General features: G+C 45.8%; 1 protein-coding gene across 2 annotated transcripts in view; it reads left to right on the top strand.

Annotated features, from left to right (window-relative positions):
* The window catches only part of LOC119815720 (sodium/glucose cotransporter 1-like), a 68220-nt gene that overhangs the window by 24669 nt on the left and 20076 nt on the right, over positions 1 to 23475 (top strand). For both annotated transcript variants that reach the window (XM_038332005.2, XM_038331999.1), the window contains exons 3-6: positions 537 to 641; positions 2071 to 2130; positions 3232 to 3336; positions 22886 to 22991. In XM_038332005.2, coding sequence (XP_038187933.1) covers positions 537 to 641; positions 2071 to 2130; positions 3232 to 3336; positions 22886 to 22991 — 376 coding nt within the window. The remainder of the gene's footprint in view (positions 1 to 536; positions 642 to 2070; positions 2131 to 3231; positions 3337 to 22885; positions 22992 to 23475) is intronic.

Here is a 23475-nt window from a genome sequence, read left to right as displayed (position 1 = left end):
CTTCTGAGCACATAAAATCCCAAAATTTCATGTCAGGAAACCACAAGAAGCCACCAGCTCTGCACTCTTTCTCGACAAGGAGTCTGGGGTCAGCGGTCTCTAAATGATTGCCTTCAAGAGCACTGTCTGCACTTACTGAGGACTGTGTTAGGCCCCAGCCACCTGGTCTGACAGGATGTGGAGGAGAAAGGCACAGCCTTGCTTCTGAGCAGACAGTTCCAGGAGGCTCAGGGGCACCCTGGTGGGCTGGGGGACTTCCCAGGGCCTCTTCACAGTTAAATCAGGTTAAAAAATGACCAACAGATGTGGATGTCGATGTGACCTGCTGCTCTTTCGAGCCTCTCTGTGTTTTGTTATTTTCCGAGTCCCCATGACTGCTGTGGGATCTGGTCCCACAGATTTCAGCATAGTCGAGACCCCAAAAGGCCTCTGATCGCTCAAGTGCCTTCGTTTGGCTGGCATGTCTCTTCTTCCGTTGTCCCAGCCAGAGTGTCCTACTCACCTAACTGTATTCATTTATCACTTTTTGTTTTCAGATCGGAGCCTCTCTCTTTGCCAGCAACATTGGAAGTGGTCACTTTGTGGGGCTGGCAGGGACAGGAGCAGCCTCAGGCATCGCCATGGGTGGTTCTGAATGGATCGTGAGTAACACCTGAGGCTCCGTGTCCTAGAGGTAGAAGGAGCTGGTCCTTGCTAAGAAGAAATAAGGACAGGGCAGCTCCGCCAGTGCAAAAAAAGTCAAATTAGGTCAAATCAAATCAAAATGCCCATCATTTTATTAAGTAAGATGCTCTCGGGTGGCCGAGTGCGTGGCCGGGAGACAGGACAGCAGGGAGCCCATGCAAACCCTAAACCATGTGTTTCTCCTCTGGGAGCCCACTTAATTACCCTGTGGGAGTGGTCCTGACCCTCCCCAGGTAGGGGTCAGGACCTGGCATGCTGGGATTTGGAGTCCAGACCAAAGCAACTCCAAGGCCTGGGGACTGGGATGGATGCCAGGGGCTGGGGCTACGCTCCCAACTTAACAATCCTCAGTTCCATTTTCATTGCTATAATGAAATGTTGGAGACAGCTTAACTTTATAAAGAAAACATACTTCTTTAGTCAATACGGTTAAAGGCTGAAGTTTAAACAGCATGGTACAGGTTCTTGTGAGGCTCCCTCTGGTCTTCGGAATGTCAGTGGCAAATGATTGAGGGACATTACTCACTCAGGAAGATAGGTTAGAACCAAGACTGGCTTTGTAAAAATCCCTCCCACCCCCCCAATTGGGAACAGCTGAGGAGTCCCTTTAGAATTACCCCAGTCACTTCTGAACAGTGCTCTCAAGGACACAAGGATGTCCCAGTGTCTCCGTCACCTCATAAAGTGCCACCACATTTGTACACTAAGGACCAACGTTCCCATGGTCGGAGTCCATGCTGTGTTGACAGTGGGAAGTCCGGGCTGTGTTGATGGGCAGCATCCTGGGTTCTCTCCCACTGTTGCTCACATGCTTTTGCCATAGGCCATGCCAGTAGCACAGTCTATCCTAGCCCCTTAGGAAGGAAGGGATAAAGAGAGAGGTGGGGATTTTCTATAGCAGTTCAGCATCTCTTTTTTTTTAATTTTTTTTTATTTTTTTATTTTTTTTTAAAGCATTAGTATCTTTATTACGGCACAATGCAGTACTTTATACAGTGAGTCATCTGAAGGTACAAACAGTTTATGTACAATACACAGACAGCCTGAACAGAAAAAAACAGGTATAATTCAAAAATCCAGAGTTATCTGAAACTGGAAAATATTTTCTCTGTAGAAAATAGTAAAAATGGTAACATTTCCCAATAAGCCCATTTAAACCAAACAACAGCTAAATTATACATATAAATATTGTTTAGATTCTGGGATACAGACGAAACCTATCTTCATTTGTTCAGAGAGCTATGCTTTACTCAGAGTGTGTAAATGAGATTCCTATAGCTTTCCCTTCACTGTTTGATTTATGGCAGATCATTTTTCCATAGGCTTGAGAGAAGCAGAGATGTGGAAGTTTCTCCTGATCAGAGTTAACTCTTGTTTTGGTTACAGGCCTTGGTTTTTGTGGTCGTGCTTGGCTGGGTGTTTGTTCCCATTTACATCAAGGCTGGGGTAAGTAACCGCTCCATTATCCAACTTTGTCCTCTTGGAGGGCACAGGGGACTTTATGGCATAAATATCAGAGAATTGTGCAGGTCTGTTTTCAGTCCTAGGTTTTAAAATAGCTCCTGAATGCATGCAGGGGCAGTAAACAGTCCCTCTGGCTCCGTTCAATCCAGGTTTGTTACTCTTTCATTTAGGAAGGTACCTGGGTGACCCTGTTTTATTCAGAGCCCCCTGAAGCATCCTCCACCCTTTCTCTGAGTGTGTTCTTATGACACACTGCTGTGAGCTCCTTACTTCCTCCCCTAGAAGGAAAACAGAGGGAGAAAAAGAACTATGTCCCTCTTGATTTATGCACAACATCACCTCCCATTTTGGAGCCTGTGGCTGACCAGACATAGCTTCATCATCACCTCTTCAGTGACATAGATAAGCACCTCCTCCATGTGTCTACATCCGGAGCTAGAGGTGATACAGGACAAACCGCAGACTGTACCTTCTGGAGGCTCACGGAGTGCTGGTGACAAACTGGTCCCAGAAGACAACAGGCTAAGGGTATAGGTAGCAAAACAGACAGTGTGGCTGGATTTACAGAAGGGAACAAGCAGAATGTTTGGGAAGGCCTGCAGCCACAATCCTTTGTACTGCCTGTGTAGAACAAGGTGACAGTCACATTAGAATAACTTCTCTGGGACATTGGCAAGAGGCTACCGTTGTCTTATATAGTAGATGCACTATATAGAAAACAAAATACATACAGACACAGGCAGGGACACAGACAGACACAAACACATACGTGCATTTGCATGCACCTTCTCCAGGGCAAGCATCTGCCTCCTTGGTTACATTGAGTCATGTGTGTATTAGAGAACATGTGTTTATTGGCTGCTTTTGATACATTGCAGCTGAATGCTAGGGCCCCCCTACTTCTACTGGACAGGGTACGTGGAGCTGAAATAAGCAAATGGCACCTGGCTGTTTTGTAGACTTCCTGGGCTAACAAGGGGTTTGAATCCCTGACCACTCCTGAGGCTCTGACACCAGGATAGACCCCATTTATCTGCTTGCCCTGGCTCTCTGTTCACTTCGGCTCCACTTTATCCCACCCAGGTGGTGACCATGCCAGAGTACCTGCGGAAGCGGTTTGGAGGCAAGCGGATCCAGATCTACCTTTCCGTTCTGTCCTTGTTGCTGTACATTTTTACCAAGATCTCAGTGAGTGCATTGCCAGGGGCCTGTGGTGTAGTGTGGAGCTGTAGGCCGGCTTTTCGTCCTGCCTGGATCCCACATGGTTAGCTTATGCCCCGAAATAACAACACACAAACTGTATTCTTTTAAACACTGCCTGACCCATTATTTCTAGCCTCTTATTGTCTAATTCTCACATCTCTTGCTTTAACCCATATCTAATAATCTGTGTAGCACCACAAAGTGGTGCCTTACCGGGAAGTTTCCAGCGTACATCCATCTTGGGCTGGAGCTTCATTGCGTCTGGCATCTCTCTCAGGAGAGGCACGGCGGTCTGCCTAACTTAAGAGAGGCGTGGCATCTGACTGAGCCATCTACCTCACTTCCTTCTTCCTGTTCTGCCTACTCCACCCACCTAAGGGCCGGTCTATCAGATGGGCCAGGCAGTTTCTTTATTAATTATCCAATGAAATCATCAGATAGATAGAAGACACACCTACACTGTGGGATGGGATTGGGGAGGGAGGCTGGCCATTGGCTCATCTTCTCACTATCCCAAGAAGCAACCATACATTTCTATGGACTTTGCGCGTTAGCCTTCTTGCTCCTGAGGGGAAAGTCCTGTTTTCTGCATCAGTGAGCCATGGAGCTCTATGGGATTCCTTGTCCTCTGCTGTGGAGTAAATTGAAAATGTATCAGGTTCATGAAAGTTCAGCAAAAGCTTCTCTGAAGAGATTAGAGGAAGGTTGAGAAGTCACAGGAGGTGTCATCACACCCCAGGGAATATATCCAAAGGAAATGGAAGCAGCGTGTAAAAGAAATACCAAACTCCCAGGTTTATTGAAGCCTAATTTATAGTAGTCAAGGTATAGAGTCAACCAAAGTACTCGTCAGCAAGTATAGGTGGAAATCTACCCCCCCACACACCACTGTTCAGTCTTAGAAAGAAATCTCAGCATTTGACGATTTGGGTGAACATGGGGGCCATTATGTTAAATGAAATAAGCCAAGTGCAGAAAGATCAATGCTCAAGATCTCATTTATATGTGGGGTTTAAGAAATTAAACTTACAAGAATAAATTTTAAATATTTCTTTTTAATTGAAAATGTATATATATATATATATATATGGGTATTTTGCCTTCCTGATTCTCCCTGTGCCATCCCCTCCATAAGTGAGTGTGTGTGTGTGTGTGTGTGTGTACACTCTTGGTGCCCCATCATTTGATTCCCTGGAACTAGAGTTAAAGGCAGCCATGAACTGCCATGTGAGTGCATTTGTATCTGTGTGTGGATATGTGCATGTGTATCTGTGTGTGGATATGTGCATGTGAATGTCTCTGTGTGTGGATATGAGCATTTGAATATCTGTGTGTGAATTAGTGTGTGTGAATGTGTGTGAATCCACATGCTAGAAGAAGGCATTGGATCCTCCTGAAGCTGGAGTTATAGGTGGATGTGAGCCACTCGATGTAGGTGCTGGGAAATAAACCCAGGTCCCCTGGAAGAGCAGCATATGCTCTTAACCACTGAGCCATCTCTCCAGCTCTTCCATATACACAATAAAAAACTAAAAGGATCATTAAAAATGTCCATGCAATATATTTTGATCATATTCTCCCCAGCTCTTCCCCACCTCCCTACACACTAAAATTCATGTTCTTTCTCTTTTTCAATAAAAGAAAAATCCCCACATCAAAGAGGCAAACAAACAAAAATATAGAATAAGTACCAAACCAAACAAGAAAAGAATACACAAAAATCTGGAGTCTACTTTGTGTTGATCCCTGAGCATGAGGCCTGTCCCGGAGAGGGGTTCTCTTGTACCCAGTGACACTCCACCAGAGAAAATCAGTTTCCTGTAGGTATCAATAGTAAATAGCTTCTTAATTAGAGGTGGGACTTCGCTTCCACTTTCCCTTCTGAGTCCTGGGATTTTGTGGCTTGGACTTGTCCAGGTCTCGCTCATGCGGTCACAGTCTCTGTGCATCAGCATCAGCTCTGGATGCTTCTCTTTCCTCGGAGTCATCCCCACCTCTGGCTCTTTAGTCTTCGCTCCCCTCTTCTGCATAGATCCTGAGTCTTGAGCAGAGGGCTGGATAAAGACGTCTCATTCAGGGCCGTGTTGGGGCAGCTGGCCCAATCCCTGCGTTCAGGGGCGTGGCTGCTCCAGTGGGGTAGCATTCCCCTTAAATAGGATTGGGGCGCCGGAAGGCGCCCCGCTCTTTGCTCTCCCCCGCGCTCACCTTCTGCTCCGCTGGACCCTTGGTTCTGTAAGTTCCCTTATCTCCCCTTGTATTAAAATTGAGTAATTATAAAAGGACTATCGTGGTTATTTCGTAACCCCTCCGACCGCTGGCAGCCGGCACAGGGCCGAGCGCTCCAGAGTCTCCCACTCTCTGCACGCGGTCCTGCTGTGGGTCTCTGTGTCAATTCCAGCTCCTCAGGAAGCTCTGAGGAGGGTGGGAGCTGCACCAATCTGGATCCCAGCAAACGTTCTCTGCACACAAGCTTTGCAGCATCGTTGTCGTGCATGATGAACTACTGCAGACTGCTTGACTTCAGCAACGCAACCGTTGCCACTCGGTTCATTTATTTCCTTCTCATTTTTCCAGCAGTCTTATAAATCAAATCCCAGAGTTTATAGCATTTGTCTTCAGTTCTTCAGCACACACACCTTCAACTTTTGGAACCAATAACCATTGTGCCTTTACAACATTTAACAAAAACTTGAAAAATGACATAATTTAAAAATGCAGACACCTTAATGTCTGGCATGCCCAAAATTTCTCAGTCATATAAAAATGTTTTCATAGGGTTAGGACACATCGAACTGATTGCTCTTCAAAGAAAATATTTTAAAATTTTTAGCATACCGCATTTATTTTTCCCTCATATTATCCTCTGATCTGGCCTACATATAAAGACTTAAAAATTGGATTATTTGTCTCCTTATGCAATAAGAAACATTCTTTATAATACTCTGGATTCTAGACCTTTACCAGGTGCATAACTTGCAAGCATTTGTCTTTTCACTTTCTGGACAGTATCCTTTGATGCACAAAGGTTTTACATTTGGTGGAATTACCGATTTTGTATTTGTTGCTCATGTTTTTGGTGATATTTCATAGAATTTGCCATAAAGTTCAAGAGGATGGAGATTTATTTCCATGCATGCACATATGGAGGTCAGAAATCATTGTTAGATGTTTTTCCCCATTGTTCTCCACCTCATTTTTTTGAGACAAGGTCTCTCAGTGACTGTGGAGCTCACCATTCAGCTAGACTGGCTGACTGCTGGGATCTGCTGTCTCCAACCCCTGTGCTGGGCTTGTAAACACTTGCATGTCTACCTATTGCCTGGGGCCTAGGGATTTGAACTAAGGCTCCTGTGTACACACAGCAAGCATTGTAATTTACTGAGCCCTCTCCAGCCTTTAAGAGTTCTCTTTTCTTTTCCTGGGTTTGATCTGTTCTGAGCTGTGAATGTAAGGCCGGGTCCATGCGTTCTTTTGTGTGTGGACCCTGAGTTCTCCCTGCACTGTTTCCCACGAGTGGTTTTGAGCCCGCTGTCCTGGTGAGGGCGAGGACATTGTCTTAGGAGTTGGGGCTCACAACCAGGAATTCTATCCCCGTTTACCCCGCACCCCAACACATACCGATGATGTCCTCAACTGGTAGCAGCTTGATTGCTGCCTCCTCGTCCTCCTGCCCCCTTCCAGGATTAATTTTCAGTCGCAAGATGAAAACCTGGCCTTTCCAGTGCTCATTTCTCTAGAGACCAGCGAGCAGAGCCCTGACTGGGACGGGCCTGAATGCCGAAGAGAGCAGGGCGGGCGTCCTAAGGAGGGAGGCACCACCTGATCAGAGCAGAGGGGATGTAGACAGTGGGGTTGGGGACACCTTAGAAGGGACAGGACGCTCAGAGGGCCTGTGTCTTGGCGTAGCTGTGAGAGTGGGAGCACACAGGAAAGGAAACACAGCTGTCCGTTCTGAAGGGCAGATTCGTGAGTCACCGTTGAAGCTGGTGAGGTCTGTTGGCTGCAGTTGCCATGGAAAGGGTTCTCTGTCCTTAGACTGGGATAGGGCAGTCGTATAAATAAACCAGCGCCAGGCATTTTGTTTTATTTTGTTTTGTTTACTTCTCCTTATCACCTCACCTACTCTTCAGGTTACTGATTAAACCTCCTTGGACTTGAGAGCCACCCCGTAGCCAAGCACCAGCCCTTGCAGCCCAGCAAGAGGGGAGGAGCAGGTTCTCCAGTGGTCACTGTGGCAATTGAACGGGACACAGCTGCAGGCTGCTTCTGTGTGTGATTCTGAGGCTCCTGGTTGGAGGCCCTGGCCAACATAATATTTGTTTCACCCACTGACTAAACAGCAATCCCAAAGCTGTCTTGAAAATGTACATGAAGATGCCTTAGTCCTGCTCCAGTTCACACTGGGCTTTCCCCGTCTCTGGTTCTCACCAGCATACTTCAGGGCCTTTCCCCGTCTCTGGTTCTCACCAGCATACTTCAGGGCCTTTCCCCGTCTCTGGTTCTCACCAGCACACTTCAGGGCCTTTCCCCGTCTCTGGTTCTCACCAGCATACTTCAGGGCCTTTCCCCGTCTCTGGTTCTCACCAGCATACTTCAGGGCCTTTCCCCGTCTCTGGTTCTCACCAGCATACTTCAGGGCCTTTCCCCGTCTCTGGTTCTCACCAGCATACTTCAGGGCCTTTCCCTGTCTCTGGTTCTCACCAGCATACTTCAGGGCCTTTCCCCGTCTCTGGTTCTCACCAGCATACTTCAGGGCCTTTCCCCGTCTCTGGTTCTCACCAGCGTACTTCAGGGCCTTTCCCCGTCTCTGGTTCTCACCAGCGCACTTCAGGGCCTTTCCCCGTCTCTGGTTCTCACCAGCATACTTCAGGGCCTTTCCCCGTCTCTGGTTCTCACCAGCATACTTCAGGGCCTTTCCCCGTCTCTGGTTCTCACCAGCACACTTCAGGGCTGGAGATGTGCATTTTACTTTCCAAACCACGAAAGAGGAAACCGAGAGCAAGAGATGTCAGGTAATATTCTCAAAAGCCACACCACTAGGGCTGGGGAGATTACTCAGTTTAGTAAAAACACTAGCCACAAAGCCTACTGGCTTGGGTTCCATCCCCAGAACCCACACAAAAAGCCAGATGCAGCGGAATGCGTCTGTAATCCCAGCCAAAGCACAGTGAAGTGGACAGGAGAACTGGCTGCAAGCTTGTGAGCCTGCTAGCCTGGAGTAGCTGATCAGAGAAACAAACAAGAGAGATCCTGTCTTTAGAAGCTGGAAGGTGAGAACTGACTTGGGACATTTCCCTCTGACTTCCATGTGTGGATACATGCACACAGGCAAGTACCCATGAGCTCTTATAAGTGCACACACAGCTGGGATACAGACACAAAGCTGTCTGGTGCACACATCTGTGCACACACAGCTGTCCAGCACACAAGATGTGCACACATAGCTGGGATACAGACACACAGCTGTCTGGTGCACACATATGTGAACACACAGCTGGGATACAGACACACAGCTGTCCAGTACACACATATGTGCACATAGCTGGGATACAGACACACAGATGTCCAGCTCTAGGTTTAAAGTTTTCAGTCTTACAATTCTGCCCTTTGTTCAAGTGAGATGAAGCCAGAGAATGAGGGAAAGGGATAGTGTCTCCTACTGTGTCTTAAGCAGATGGATCTTTACAGATGGACAAACTGCCAGAGAAGGGAAGGGCTCTGCGAGGATCAACGGGAGCAGAACTAGAATAAGTAGTAGGTTTCCCAACACTAAATCTTTTACCCTATGTTCTCTTTGTTGTATGAATCTTACAATCCTCTGTGGAAATCTGGTCAAAATTCAGACCTCAGGGAAAATGAAGAGTTTGTGTGTATGTGTGTATGCACAGAGGGTTTGTGAGACTCATATCCAGACAGGGATTAGTTAAGGGCCTGCTAGAAGGGATTTGGAGCGATGTAGGGATTTAGTAGGTGTATTACTGGTAGAAGAGGAGGACAGGGAATTGCAGGTACAGGTTAGCAGCGGCAAGGAGACTCAGTTGTGGCTGTCACCTTGTGATCATGTCTCTTTGTCACTCCATGGATTTTAATGGTTCACTTGAACACCTGCCACATCAATCTGCAAGAGGCATTTTGTTCTGCGAGATTTCCTGACATGGTGTATCTCAATCAAATATGTCCAATCAGTTGAGATAAAGCTTCAGATTTTATGAATCACCGACAGCTGGATGTTTCTATTTCCTGGATCTGTTATCACAGATCATGACTACAATAAACTTTTAACAGCAACCCCGGCTGCACATTTTGGGTCTCTGGGTAGAGATAAAAGCTTTTGTGCTTGTTTAATGTTTGATGCTTATGACCTGGACAGTTCACTTTGACAAACAGCAAGAGAAATTTGAGTAATGAGGCTTCTCCATCTGAAATTAGTGCCAGGGAGGACTTACTGGGTGCTCAGAGATATCGGTTAGGATCAGAAAGGGCAGGAAACACACACACACACACTCAATCCCAGGGTTGGGCCAGGTATGGTGGTACACGCCTTTAATTCTAGCACTCAAAGCAGAGACAGGAGGATCTCTGTGAGTTCAAGGCCATCCCAGTCTATACAGTGTGTTTCAGGACAGCCGGGGCAATGTAGAGAGATCCTGTGTCAATAAAATAAACTAAAAATCCCAGGGTTTTAATCCTCTGAGCTGAGGCCGGTAACCTGCTCAAGGCTCTGTTACTCTCAGAGGTTTCCCTGTGAAAACCATGCTTCATTGCCTCCCAGGAGCCATGGACACAGTTCAGCCCAGCTCTCCGAGTAAGGAGAATGATGCTCGGGTTGAACCCAACCTTTCATCCTCTGCTATAACCAAGGTTTTATTGGAAATCCCACAGAGCATATGTGTTTATGTTGTATTGGGCTGTGCTCTTGTCTCAGCCTTTGCCAGAGAAGATAAGGGAGAATGGTTTCCAATACCATTTTTGTGGGTGTGTGTATTACTGGGGAATGAACCAAGCCTTGTATATGCTAGGCCATCACCATACCACTGAGCTTTTTAAAATGTTCTTATTTTAAATTAACTTTTTTTGAGACAAATTCTCACCTAAGTTGCCCAGACTAGCCTTGGACTCTGTAGGTCTTGAGGTGCTGACCTTCCTGCCTCAGTGTCCCTAACAGTCAGGATTCTGAGCCAATGCTACCATGCCTGGTTTCCTACCCCCATTGACAAAGACTGTCCATTCTTGGCTTTGAAGGATATACTTTAAAATTGTTACTTCTTGTTAGTAGTGCTTAGCAGCACTGAGAAAGTTTCTTTCTTCCCTCCCCTTCCTTTCTTTTCCTCCGCCTCTTTTTTGTTCCTCCCTCCTGTTCTCTCTTTTAGTGCTAATAGAATCTTAGCAAAGGGGCGATCTGGGATGACCTATGAGATGTAGAAAGGATACAGGAAACATTTATACCAAGACTGGCAGTGTATTCTTTAACTCATCCCCCAAGTTTATAAGTGGAAAAACCCCACTTCAAACATTTCACACTTCAAAAGTACAAAGAATAATATGACACATACTTTTTAAATATCTGCCACTCAGACTTTATTTATCTAAGCAATTATTTAAAAAAGAAACAAATCAATACTTAGCGGTATCTACCCTTGATCTCAGTCACTTCTTAAAAAGTGAACACTGTCTTGATATAGTCTTCCAGTCTATGATTTCATATTTTCACTATACATATAAACATCTCATATCAGTTCAGAACCTATTGTTTTAACATTTCTGCACCATCTTTGAAAGTATACAGAAGTAATGGCATTTAAGAAGAATTTTAGGCAGTGAAAATACCCATAATTCTATAATTTATCTATAAACACTTTCATATTTTGGTCTTGTCCATAGTATGTCTATAGAGTTATGAGAAGGACATGCACAGCAGCCCAGTATAGGTCAGCTTGCCTATCATGTACAAGGTCCTGGGTTCAGCCTCCAGTACTGTATGAGCATGCATTCGTGCATACCTGTGCTTGTGCACACACACACACAGACCCAGACAGACACAGGCACACATATATAGAAACACACACATGTCTTGTCTTTCCCCTCTTTAACTATTAAATTATAAATCATTCCCAGTTTTTATCTCCATAATCACACTGTCGGAGGGTAGAGAGCTTTGGTGTTGATACCCATCTTTCAGCAGAGTATTAAAGAATCACAAAGGCAGACCAACTTTGGCAATGATGACTTTGAAATGTATGTTTTCTTTATAACATTTGAAATTTTTAATTAGAAACAATTTTTAAAAGCTTTAAAGCTTTAATTTAAACAATTCCAGTTTTGGGAAGGGTCACATACATATGGCCTGGACTGTGTGTGCCCCATTCCCCACTCCAGGAGGGGATGTCTGAGGGACCCTAGGGCATCTGGTGACGGAGCTGTTAGCTCGCTGTGTGTGCTTGACCTCCCAAGACTAGGGTATTTCTTTCTAATATATAACATTCTGTGCTATTTGTTTTAAAATCATGCACACGAATTATTCTATTTTCCTAATTTTTTCTTCAAAATGACTTTTGTTTGTGTAGAAAATATTCCAGAAAAGTGATCATTTAACTTTCAATATGTTGTTTTAGATTTATTTTTAATTGTAAACACATTTCTGTTAAGACCTCTTTTTTGTCCTTGAGATTACTTCATCATCACATTATTTCCCCCTCCTCCCTCCCTCTAACCACTCCCCACGTACACACACTTGCTTCCTCTCACATTCATGGCCTCTTCTTTCATTAATTGTTGTGACAAACATATATATATATATGTATATGTATGTATATATACATATATGTGTGTGTGTTTATTTATTCCTAAATATAACCCGCTCAGTCTGTAGAATGTTGCTAGTGGGTGTGTATCAAGACTGATCATTTGGTATTAGATAACCAACTGAAGTTCTTTACTTTGGGAAAGACTGTCTCCTTGCTGCATCCCTCAGTTGCCTGTAGTTCTTGGTGTAGGACAGAGGCCTCATGGACTCTCTTCTCTTCACTTTCTAATACCTCGAGCACAGTGTTGAAAAGGAGTGGGGATAGTGGACATCCCTGTCTCATTCCTGACTTCATGGGCTTGCTTCAAGCTCTTCTCCACTTAGGATGATGTTGACGGTGGGGTTTCCATATATAGATTTTATGTTGAAGTTATGTTCCCTCGAGTAGTCCTACATTCTCTGGGACTTTTATCACGAAGGCATATAGGATTTTGTCACAGGATTTTCCTTTATCTATTGAGATGACCATGTGATTTTCATCTTTAAATATATTTATGTGTCTTATTACATTTATTTACTTGCATATGTTGAACTATTCCTGCTGTGAGTTCTTCAGTTCTACTGTGTCCAGGAAACCTATTTCCATGGCAGCATCCAGCCCTTTTGGGTCTTTCTGTCTTCTCTTCGACATAGTTCCCTGGTCTACAAGGAGAGGATTTGATGGAGACATCTCATCTAGGATGGAGTAGTCCAAAGTCTCTGACTGTCCTCACATTGTGAGTTGTGGGCCTCTGTATCAGCTGCTGGTACTGCAGACAGCAGAGCCTCTGACCATGGCGGAGTGGGACACTGATCCATGGGCACAGCGGAATGTTGCTCGGAGTCCTTTTCCTGCTACTCTCCTTCAGCAGAACGTAGTCTTTGGGTTTCCTCTAGCTCCATGGCCCATCTAGTCTCAGGCTTTCGGCGATTCAAGCAGTTTCGGGTGTAGGTTCCATCTCGTGGGATGGGGCTCAAATCCAACCACAGTAGTTAGTTACTGCCACAACTCTTGTCCCGTCGTTGCAGCAACACATCATGCACGCAGGTCAGCACTGTAGGTCTAAGAGTTTATAGCTGGACTGGTATTTACCTTTGTCCTCTAGTAGAGTGCAGAGTGCCTTCAAGTACCATAAACCCTAGCCAATGGGGCAAAAGCTCTCGTTGGTCTCCAGCTCCACTCCTCCATGTCCAGTGAGATGTGTAGATGCTTTCTTCTGCAATGGAACCTTACCATCAGTTTTTGGAGAGAAGCCAATAAATAGCCTTGGCAATGGCCTGAGTTGTTCAGGAATTTCCATGCCCCCTGCTTTGCCTAACAATAAGATGTAACTCGTTCCTGGCACGGAGAATTCACTTGGTAGTGAAAGATGGCTGGTTGGGGCTTTCTCTCTCCCTTTGTTTGGTGACTCCATCTTCATTTCTTTTATAATATATATATATATATATATATATATATATATATAAAGAAGATTTTATGAAGTCAGTTTATATGTGGTACTACAAATGGCCCTTAGTGATAACTGTCCCTTCCTGCATTCCCCCTACCCTCTACCCTCCTCTCCACTGAATCCTCCTGTTCCCTCTCTCTCTAACTATATACTATAGTTCCTCTTCCTTGAGAGATCTTCCCCCAACACAGGTTCTTTACTCTATACCAAACCTAATGTTTAAAAGGTAGCATCCATGTATAAGGGAATACATACCATATTGTCTTTTGTGGCCTGGGTTACCTCCTGCAGGATTTTTTTTTTTTGCTCCATCTATTTACCTGTGAATTTCATGAATTCCCTTTTAACTTAACAACTGCATATTATTCCATTGTCTAAATGTAGCATATTTTCTTTGTCCACCTTTATCCACCTGTTCTTTTCTTTTATGGAAGACAGATTGTTTCTCCCACATAATATAGCCTGATTCCAGTTCCCCTCCCTCTATTCCTCCCAGCTCAGTTCTTCTCCACATCCTCTCCCTTCTGACTCCACACCCTTTCTGTCCCTCATTTTAAAACAAATGGTCACCTAACGGATAACAATATAATAGATTAAGATAAAACAAAAGTAAACACGTTGGAGTAGGACAACACAAATGAACAGAATGAAAAGAGCCCAAGAAAAGGCACAAGAAACAGATACAGACACAGAAACCACTTGTTCACGCACGCAGGAACCCCACAAAAACCCAGAACTTGAAACCATGATATACATGCGAAGTGCCTGTAGGATGAAATATGAATGACTAAATAGAAATAAAAGGGATGCAATTTTAAATGGAGAGATAGAAAAGAAAAGGCCCTGACCTGACATTATGAGACAGGGACTCTCCAAAGACGTTCTCGGGTTGATTTTCTGCCGGCCATCTACTGCTGGGCATGCAGCCTACCCTCAGGAGAAGTCTGCTTTCCCAGGGAGGCTCTGTGGAGACAACTGAATTTTCATTTTTAGTGGTTATCAATTGGAGGCAGCTTCTGGGTTAGGGATGGGTCACGGGAGCACATCTTTCAGTTCTAGGACACCATATGCAGACCCGTGCAGGCGCATGCTGCCTCCGTCTCTGTGAGCTCATGTGGGCATAGGTCCTGTTGGTTAAGAGGTCTTGTTTCCTTGGTGGCCTGCATCTCCCTTGGTTTCTACACTCTTCTTCCTATTCTTCTGAGGGTTCCCTAAACCCTGAATGGAGGGATTGGGTGGAGATATCCAATTTATGATCAAGGGTTTCTTGTCTTTCAGTCACTGTACGTTGTCCAATTGTGGATCTTTGTATTTGTTCTCATATACTGCAGATGGAGACGGCTGAGCAGGGCACTTGTCTATGAATGTATAGCAGAATGCCGTTTAGAGCCAGTTTATAGCTATGCTCTTAGTAGGAAAGTAGTGGTTGGTTTTCCCCTAGGTATCTGGGTTTTCTGGTCTCATGTTCTTGGTCACCCAAGCAGTGTCTTGTATGGGTTCCATCTTTTGAAGTGGCCCTAAGTCAAATCAGATATTGGTTGGTTACTCCTGCAAGCTTTGTGCCCCCGTTGCACTGGCGTATCTTGCAGGCTGGGCACCCTTATACACGAAAGGCTTGTAGCTGGATTGCTGCACATGCTTCTCCTTTACTAGCAGGTGCTGTACCTTCCAGTACCAAGAACACAAGCCCATAGGGGTGAAGGAGCTATATAGGCACCATCTCCCCCATTTTTTCAAGCTCAGGGCGTTGTATAGGTGTTGTCTTCAGTTTGTGGGGAGCAGTCTATAGCCCTGGCAATAACCTGGGTCATTTGGGGGTTTCCATGGGACCCCGTTGGCTAAGAGCTCAATTAGACATAACCCATTTTTGGTACTGGAAATTTCATTTGGTGGCAAGAGAGGTACAGTTGGGACTCTATATCCCCATTCCTTGGCAATTTCGTTTATGTTGCCTTTATGTACGTATATATATTTTATGAAGATTCTTCTATACTGTTTTTCTATACTACCCCTCAAAATACCCCTTTATTTCAGTCGTCTCTCCCTGTACTCCCTCCCTCAACTCCCTCTCCCCTTCCTCTCCTCACTCGACCCTCCTGTTCCAGTCCCCGACCCATATATAATTACCTGCCTGTTCTATTTCCCTTTCCTGGGGAGATCTATCTATTCCCTCCAGTCTCTTTCTCTATTCCAGCCTTCTGTGATTCTCTGGATTGTAGTTTGGTTATCACTGACTTAACAGCTCACATCCACATATAAGTGAACATATACTATATTTATTTTTCTGGGTATGGGACACTTGCCTGAACACTTGATGGCACACGTGCAGCTGTGGAACTTGGAAGTGCCAGCGCTTGCGGTGGCTAGGCATTTTGGCAGAACGCTGGCAACTTTAGGTGGTGGAAATTATAACATTTTACCCTTTTCTTTATTATAAGAATTGGGGGGAAGGTTAAGGGTAACAGAGGGGCAGGAATGGGGGCGTCAGGTCTTTTGAGACTGCTTTCTGTTGATTTGTGGGCATCGAAATCTTGGGAGACTTGAGAAAGCTGGGATGCTGGCCATGCCCTGGGGTAGCTGGTTACTTCAGTGTTCTCCAGGCTTTGTGGAACTGCCCAGTGGCAGGCTGGACCCGATGAGATGCCGGTGAGGGAGATTACATTTAGAAAAAATTTGATCCTGGTAATAAAATTTTAGATCCTGGTGATTGAGGGAGGAAGATCCCCAAGATAGAGGGAGGGGGGTTCCCCAGGTTTCTTGAGATGAAGAAGGAAGTTTCCCAGGGAGCAAGAGACCAGGGAGAAGCTAAATGATACTTATCCTGGGTGAGTCTGGTCTGTTCCTGTGGGTCCAGTTTGGCTCCCTGGAATTTATGAGAATGTTTAAGTTTATAAAAAGAAATTTTAAACACATTAAGAAGCTCGTGGTTATGATAGTATAATGTTGGAATAACTTATTAGGATTTTATTGGTTAGTGTTAAGATTATGGAAGCTATATAGTAAGAGAAGAGAGGAGGGAGAGAAGGTCAAATTATTAATTAAACCTTTTAATGTTTACCTGATGCAAACCTTAGGGCACTTGTTCCTTTTAGCATCATAGTATTACCTTAACATCCAGGAGACACTGCTGCAGTCAGTGATAAACCTGTTATATTGAAATCTGCTTTGTGAGACTCCTTTTTGAGTCTTGGGGTGTGAATGTCCCCAGGATGTTACTCTTCCTTACCACTTGGACATCTGACAGAATGTGCACTTCCAGCTCTGTGGCTAAGAATGGTCCCTGCAACAACAGCTGAGTAGTTAACTGGAAATTTGAATATGTCATTGGAGACCGAGAAATTGGCAAGGCAGACAGGAGAAAGAGAAAAGGGGGGAATCAGAAAGGAGAGTATATGGAGTTCCTGGTACAGGAGAGCTGAGTACGGTGGTGAGACTTTATTCTTCTGGAACTGGAGACAAAGCATCCCATCTTGTGTTCTCTGGAACAGAGTTCTATTTGAGTTCCCGTATACACCAGGAGCAGGTGTCCCGAGGTGGAGGAGTAAAGGGTTTGAGGTGAGATAGGTATATCCAGTGAGGGAGGCCTTCAACCTTGGCAGCTATGGGAGTTACAAGAACTACCTTAAGGGGCCCCGTCATTTAGGGGAAAGGGATTTGGGGTGCTAGTCTGGAGGAGAGATCTCCAATGTTAACTGGAGATGGACAGGGGTTGACGCATGGTTGGGGTAGTGAGTAGTCAGTTAAATCCCATAAGAGGGAGCGGAGGTGATGCAATAATAAGGTGAGCAGGTGAGCAGGTGAGCAGGTGAGCAGGTAAGCTGGTGAGCAGGTGAGCAGGTAAGCAGGTGAGCTGGTGAGCAGGTAAGCAGGTGAGCTGGTGAGCTGGTGAGCTGGTGATCTGGTGAGCTGGTGAGCTGGTGAGCAGGTGAGCAGGTGAACTGGTGAGCTGGTGAGCAGGTGAGCCAGGAGGGGTGAGAGGCCTGGAGTCAGAACCAGCCACCCATACATGGGTCCAAAGAGCGACATTGAAAAGGGTCGTTTGGAGAGGGTCCAGAGCCTGAAAAGAACCAGAGGCAAAAGCTTTACCCAGTCAAGGTGAAGCTCCTGTGACATCTTAACAAAAGTATATTTTAAGGAGCAGTTAGTTCGTTCTACCTTCCCTGAGGACTGAGGATGGTATGGGATATGAAAATGCCAAGGAATGTTAAGAGCCTTAGAGTTTGAGAGATCTGGGAGTTAATCTCTGGGCTGTTATCTGACTGAAAAGAGGTTGGGATTCCAAACTGGAGAATAATTTCCCAGAGAAAGACATCAGAAACTGGCTGGGCCCTCTTGTTAGATAATAGTTGAAAATGTTTAAATCCACTCAGACATGGTATCTACCAAAACCAGGAGATAGTTAACCTGACTATGGGCATATGAGTAAAATCAAACCACTTCGGACAGGGTCTCAGTATAAGGATTAGGACATGCCCAAGCCCAATGCCCATTTTCTCTACATTTAAAACATAAGCCTGGTGGCCCTTAAGCCCCGGGTTGAGGGGGCAAGGGAGCAAGGGAGCGGCATGGGCAGGATGGGTAGTCGCCATGGGCAATTGGACGGCCTTGGCCAGCATTTGGCATCTTTGTCTATGGGCTTTATCATCTCTTCCATGGTTCACCTTAAAAGTCAGCCCTAAGACTTCTGCATATGGGGTCAAGGAGCTTCTCTCCAAAAGCTTAAGTTTAAGCCTAATGCAGGGGAAGCTCTGGGAAACGAAATGGGTCATGAGGAGCACTTGCCCTCTGAGCTCTCCAGATCTAAATCAGTGTACTGCAAGGGAGCCTTTGTGAGGGTTCCAAGAATTGAGGATTTTTCCTGCCTGTCTTAGGAGTTTACTGGCTTGAGGGCAGTCTGACAGGGACCTGTTCGAAAGCAAGTCTAAACTGATCTCTAGCTAAACCACTTGGGGTGTTGTAATCCCAGTGTGGGTCCTGCTTGGGGACCGCCTCAGTCCCAGGGTAGGGGAGGTGGGCTGCATTAGTCTGGTAAACCTTGTCTGCATGCATTCTAGCCTGCTCCCAAACTTGCTTGCGCTTCTCAGGAAGTAGGTTATTAGTTAGGATCATAAAAAAATATCATGAAAGGCGAGACTATAAGATTGGGTAATTTATTGGAATTGTTTTATGAAAGAGGTAGAACCCAGGTTTTGTTCTGAGAGTGAGAAAGGGACATGTACCTTGACCAGCCCCTCCACGCTGGCTACCTCTTGCAAAGGGAGAACTGCCGCTTGTTTGGTTTGGTCAGGGTTAGGTTCCTTAGCACTCACGAGAGTGCGTGAGAGGAGGGGTGAAAGTCGGTGCCAGGGTAGAGCGGTGGCAGTGACATGGCAGCAGGGAGGAGAAATAGTTGCTGGGGGAAGGGGAAGAGCCGGAGAGGTCGGGAAATTGGGGGTTCATTAGCATGGTCCAGAACAGAAGTGGGGTATTCCTCTGAGTTAGATGGCATAGCTAGGAACATGTGAGCTGAACAGGTTGCAAGGACAGAGGGTGTAGAACTTAAATTAAAAAAAAAAAAAAAGGCTTGACTATATGGGAGCTCTTTCCATCTACCTGTTCACTGGCAGACGTGAGAAAGCTCCCACAGAAGAGCTGGATCTAAGGTGCTATTAGGCGGCCATTTCTTAGTGCAAAGGAGGATAAGCTGAGGAGTCTGTAAGTAAGGCGTTAAGCTTAGGGGCTTTAGGGTCTCCAAAAGACATCGCAGGGGAGATGCTGGACCGAGCACTGGAAAGTTTATTTCCCATAGCCAAGGAAGGGAGAGAGAGAGAGAGAGAGAGAGAGAGAGAGAGAGAGAGAGAGAGAGAGAGAGAGAGAGAGAGAGAAAGAGAGAGAGAGATGAGACCCAGTAGCTAACTTGTCTACAAGTATCCTTGAGACAGAGTGATTGGTTCAAGCTTCCCTAAGGCTGTCAGTGCAGGGGCTGGGGACCAGGGCAGAGTATCCTGAGGGACAACAGTCCAAGATGAGAAATGGGATCCCAGTCCTCAGCTGTGGGGAATTACCAGAGTGAATGTCAACAAAGGGATCAACTGTAGCCATGAAGGCTGTGGCTGGGGGCATTCCCCTGTTCTGAAGAACACTAGAGGGTTGCCGGACAACCAAAGGTCAATTACTTGGGTTCAGAGAAATGGTTAAGCTGAGCAGAAGGGGGAACTCACCAACAGTAATAGTGTTGTGAGCAGAATTCGGCAGCCTGGCAGATGGAATATGGGCAGTTGTGGAGCAACCCTGTCCAGGATTCCAACTCTCGTTGAGTGGGGCAGGAGAGCCTGTGGAGTCTTGGCACCAATGAAATTACCAGGTGTGATTACAGATCACAAGACACACAACTACAAAACCCACTTTAAGAATTTTTTTAAGAGGAGGGACTAAGAGAACGGGGTGCTCAAGCCGGTTGGCAACTGGTGCGGGAAGAGAATGCAGAGCAGCATGTTCAGCTTTTAAAGGCTGTCTAGCACATGCGCACAGAGGCTTACATGACCATGACACACATAGATCACAAGACCACGCTGTACATAGATCAGGTAGATCATGTAGGCTTGAGGACCCTGGGTGACTGTGTAGGTTGCCTGAATGCTTGATGGCCCATGTGTGGCCGTGGAACCTGGAAGTGCCGGCGCTTGGGGCAACTAGGCATTTTGCCAGAACGCTGGCAACTTTAGGTGGTGGAAATGATAACAGTTGGGTCCCCTGGAACTGCAGTTGCAGGCAGGTGTGAGCTGCCATGTGGGTGCTGGGAATTGAAACTGGAGTCTCTGGAAGAGCAGTCAGCTCTCTTAACCAGTGAACCATCTCTCCAGCTCCTGTTGCTGAAGTTTTAACTTTTCATCTTGTAACACCACAAGATTTGAACCTTCCTTGGCAGTTTGTGCTTTACACATTAAAGCACAATCTCTTTCCCCTAAGAGAACTTTGTGGGGTCCAGCAGCTGACTCGAGAATCTCAGCCTCACTGCAACCCCACAAGCATAGACAGAGACAAGTAAATGTCAATACTTTTTAGTATCAAAATAACACACACCCGTGGAAGCCTAGGTGAATTGTAAAATTCCCTGGAAAAGAAGAGGGGGAAAATCCACAGGGAAACGGAAAATTGAGGCAGATAGGAAGAACTGAAAACAAAATCCAGAGCCCTCGGGCCAGGTGGGCTTGCTTTCCTCTATTCAGTTAACTACGATATTGTTAGCAGGAATCCTGGTATTTTTGGGGTCCAAAGGAAAGAATTCATAAGAGGAAGAGTTTGTATTAGTTTTTTTTTTGTTTGTTTGTTTTTCGAGACAGGGTTTCCCTGTAGTTTATAGAGCCTGTCCTGGAACTAGCTCTTATAGACCAGGCTGGCCTCGAACTCAGAGATCTGCCTGCCTCTGCCTCCCGAGTGCTGGGATTAAAGTCGTGTGCCACCGCCGCCCGGCTATTAGGTTTTTTTTTTTTCAATTCAGCACAAAAGTTTCCTTTCTCTGTGTTGGACACATTAGCATATTTTAAAAATAAGGCTTATATTAATTAACACTTAAAAGCAGCTTCACACACATGCACACACACGCTTGTGTGCCACTTGTGTGCATTTACAGGTTGTGTGTGTGTGTGTGTGTGTGTGTGTGAGAGAGAGAGAGAGAGAGGGAGAGAGAGAGAGAGAGAGAGAGACTCACCATCCCCTCTCTTCTCTCCTCATTCTGTCTGTCCTTCCTCACCAGGAATGATGATGACGTAGGTCTCTTTGGGTGAGAGCATCTTGCAGGAGGGCTTTGAGAAGATGGAGCTAGAGCTAAGATGGGGGCACCATCTTGGGAGGGTGGGGCTCAAGTCGTAGCACATAGGCATGGATTGGTACTGGGGAAACAGTGAAGGCAGGAGACTAGAGATCCCACCAGGTGGATATCTTGGTCCAGTGTGCGTTGCTACTGTAATAAACACCAGAGATTTATAAAGAGCAGAGATTTCTCACAGTTTTGGAAACCAGTCCATCTAGGCCTTGTGCCAGCAGCTGGTGAGGGCTCTCTGGCTGTGTCACCATATGGGGGCTCTCTTCCCTTCTTCTTAGAAAGTCAATAATCTCATAGAGGGGGCCCTGCCCTCACGGTGTCATTTACTCCTAATGACTCCCACACCCCCAGAGCCTCACAAACAGCAGCAGGATATGGATTCAGGCGTTATGTTTCCAACTCATGAACTTCTGAAATCATAGCAGAGTGCAGAGGATGTGGTAGGGACCTGAACACTACAGGGCAGTGGAGAACTGCAATGGAGTGAGGAAGGGGGCCATAATGGGGAGCGTGCAAGAGAGCTGAGTCCAACCCCGCTGACCTCTCCTTGGAGTGTGACAGGATTCCTTTTGCAGTTTCCTAAAATATTCAATTATGTGCAATAAAATAAAAACAAACAAAAAACTCACACACACTCCCTGGAGAAGTCTAATTTCGGTATCTGCAAATCTAAAAAGATTTACCAAGATTGATGGGAATGGTGTTCTTCCTGTAACACGGTATTTTCGTGCCTCCTGCTGGTTTATATTAGTCACTGCATACCTTTCTGCCAGGTAGCTTTTTCTTAAAGGCAAAGAAAGCCTTGAAGGCTTTTCTTCACTGGGTAAAGAACACAGTGAATTCACCAGTGACAAGGGAAAAGTCCCCTGAAATGACACCAGCCAATGTACACGGGAGTAGTAGTAACATGCAAGAGACCAAGAGACACTTGGTGTTCTCAATGAACTCTTTTTGGGCCAGGCAGATAAAATTAAGACCTCGCTGAAGAAGCGGGGAGTTGGGGCTGGGTTTCCCACTCATAGATCTGAAACATTCAGACTTGCTTTGGGGACAGAGATTATAAACCCGTGCACACCAATGTGTGTGTACAAGTCGGAGTAATGGCTAAGGGCAGAAGGTGGTGGGTGGATGCTGACAGACTCTCTCTCTCTCTCTCTCTCTCTCTGTCTCTCTCTCTCTCTGTCTCTCTCTCTTTGTGTGTGTGTGTGTGTGTGTGTGTGTATGTATTTGTGAAGCATCTTGTCCCATGACCCTCAGCTAGGTATTCAGAGCATGTGGTTCATATTAAAGGTGAAGGGATGCTGTGTGGTACAAAAGCCACTTTCAATTAGCTTACTCTAGCATTTAATAGATTTTTTTTTTTTTTACCGCAGAGTCCTTTTTCTTGTGAACTACTAACTACTATTGTCAATGAAACTTGCTTGGGAACCCAGGAATGGCCCCTGTGACCAGATGACCCCTCTCACTTCTGCCTATGCCTTGTTTCTCTCCTTCCAGGCAGACATCTTCTCTGGAGCTCTGTTCATCAACCTAGCCTTGGGCCTGGACATCTACCTGGCCATCTTTATCTTGCTAGCAATCACTGCCCTGTATACAATCACAGGTGAGTTAATTCAAGCGAATTGGCAGCTCCAGTCTGGCTCAGGGTTAGGCAGGGTTAGACTTGTGAGAGGAAAGGAGGGAGGGTTTGAGAATGGCTATTTTCTTGGTCTCTGCGGCAAGCCATGTGAATGTTCGGTGAAAGCCCCCGTGCTGGGTGGAGGAACTTGAGGACAAGCTTTCAGAGGCGCTCGGGAGAGCTTAGCCTGAAGGTTGTGGGCAATGTGGCAAAGCTAGGACAATTAGAGGCATGCCAAGTGAAAAAAAATGTAAGTGAAGGGAGAATGGTGGCAGGAATGGGTGGGGCAGGGCTCTGAAGCAAGGCGAGCCTGCAGGTACCAGAAGCAGGTGGTTACTGCGAAGTAGCCGGGAGAGAGGAGACACAAAGCATGACGTGATAAACAGGTATGGGGTCCTTGGAGCCTTAGATTTAATGTGACTAGATTAAGAACCATTTCAAAGTGAACGAAAAATATACAAAGAGGTTT

The sequence above is a fragment of the Arvicola amphibius genome, chromosome 1 (genome assembly GCF_903992535.2).
Source record: "Arvicola amphibius chromosome 1, mArvAmp1.2, whole genome shotgun sequence".
Lineage (NCBI taxonomy): Eukaryota > Metazoa > Chordata > Mammalia > Rodentia > Cricetidae > Arvicola > Arvicola amphibius.
This window is presented reverse-complemented; position numbering and strand designations above follow the sequence as displayed.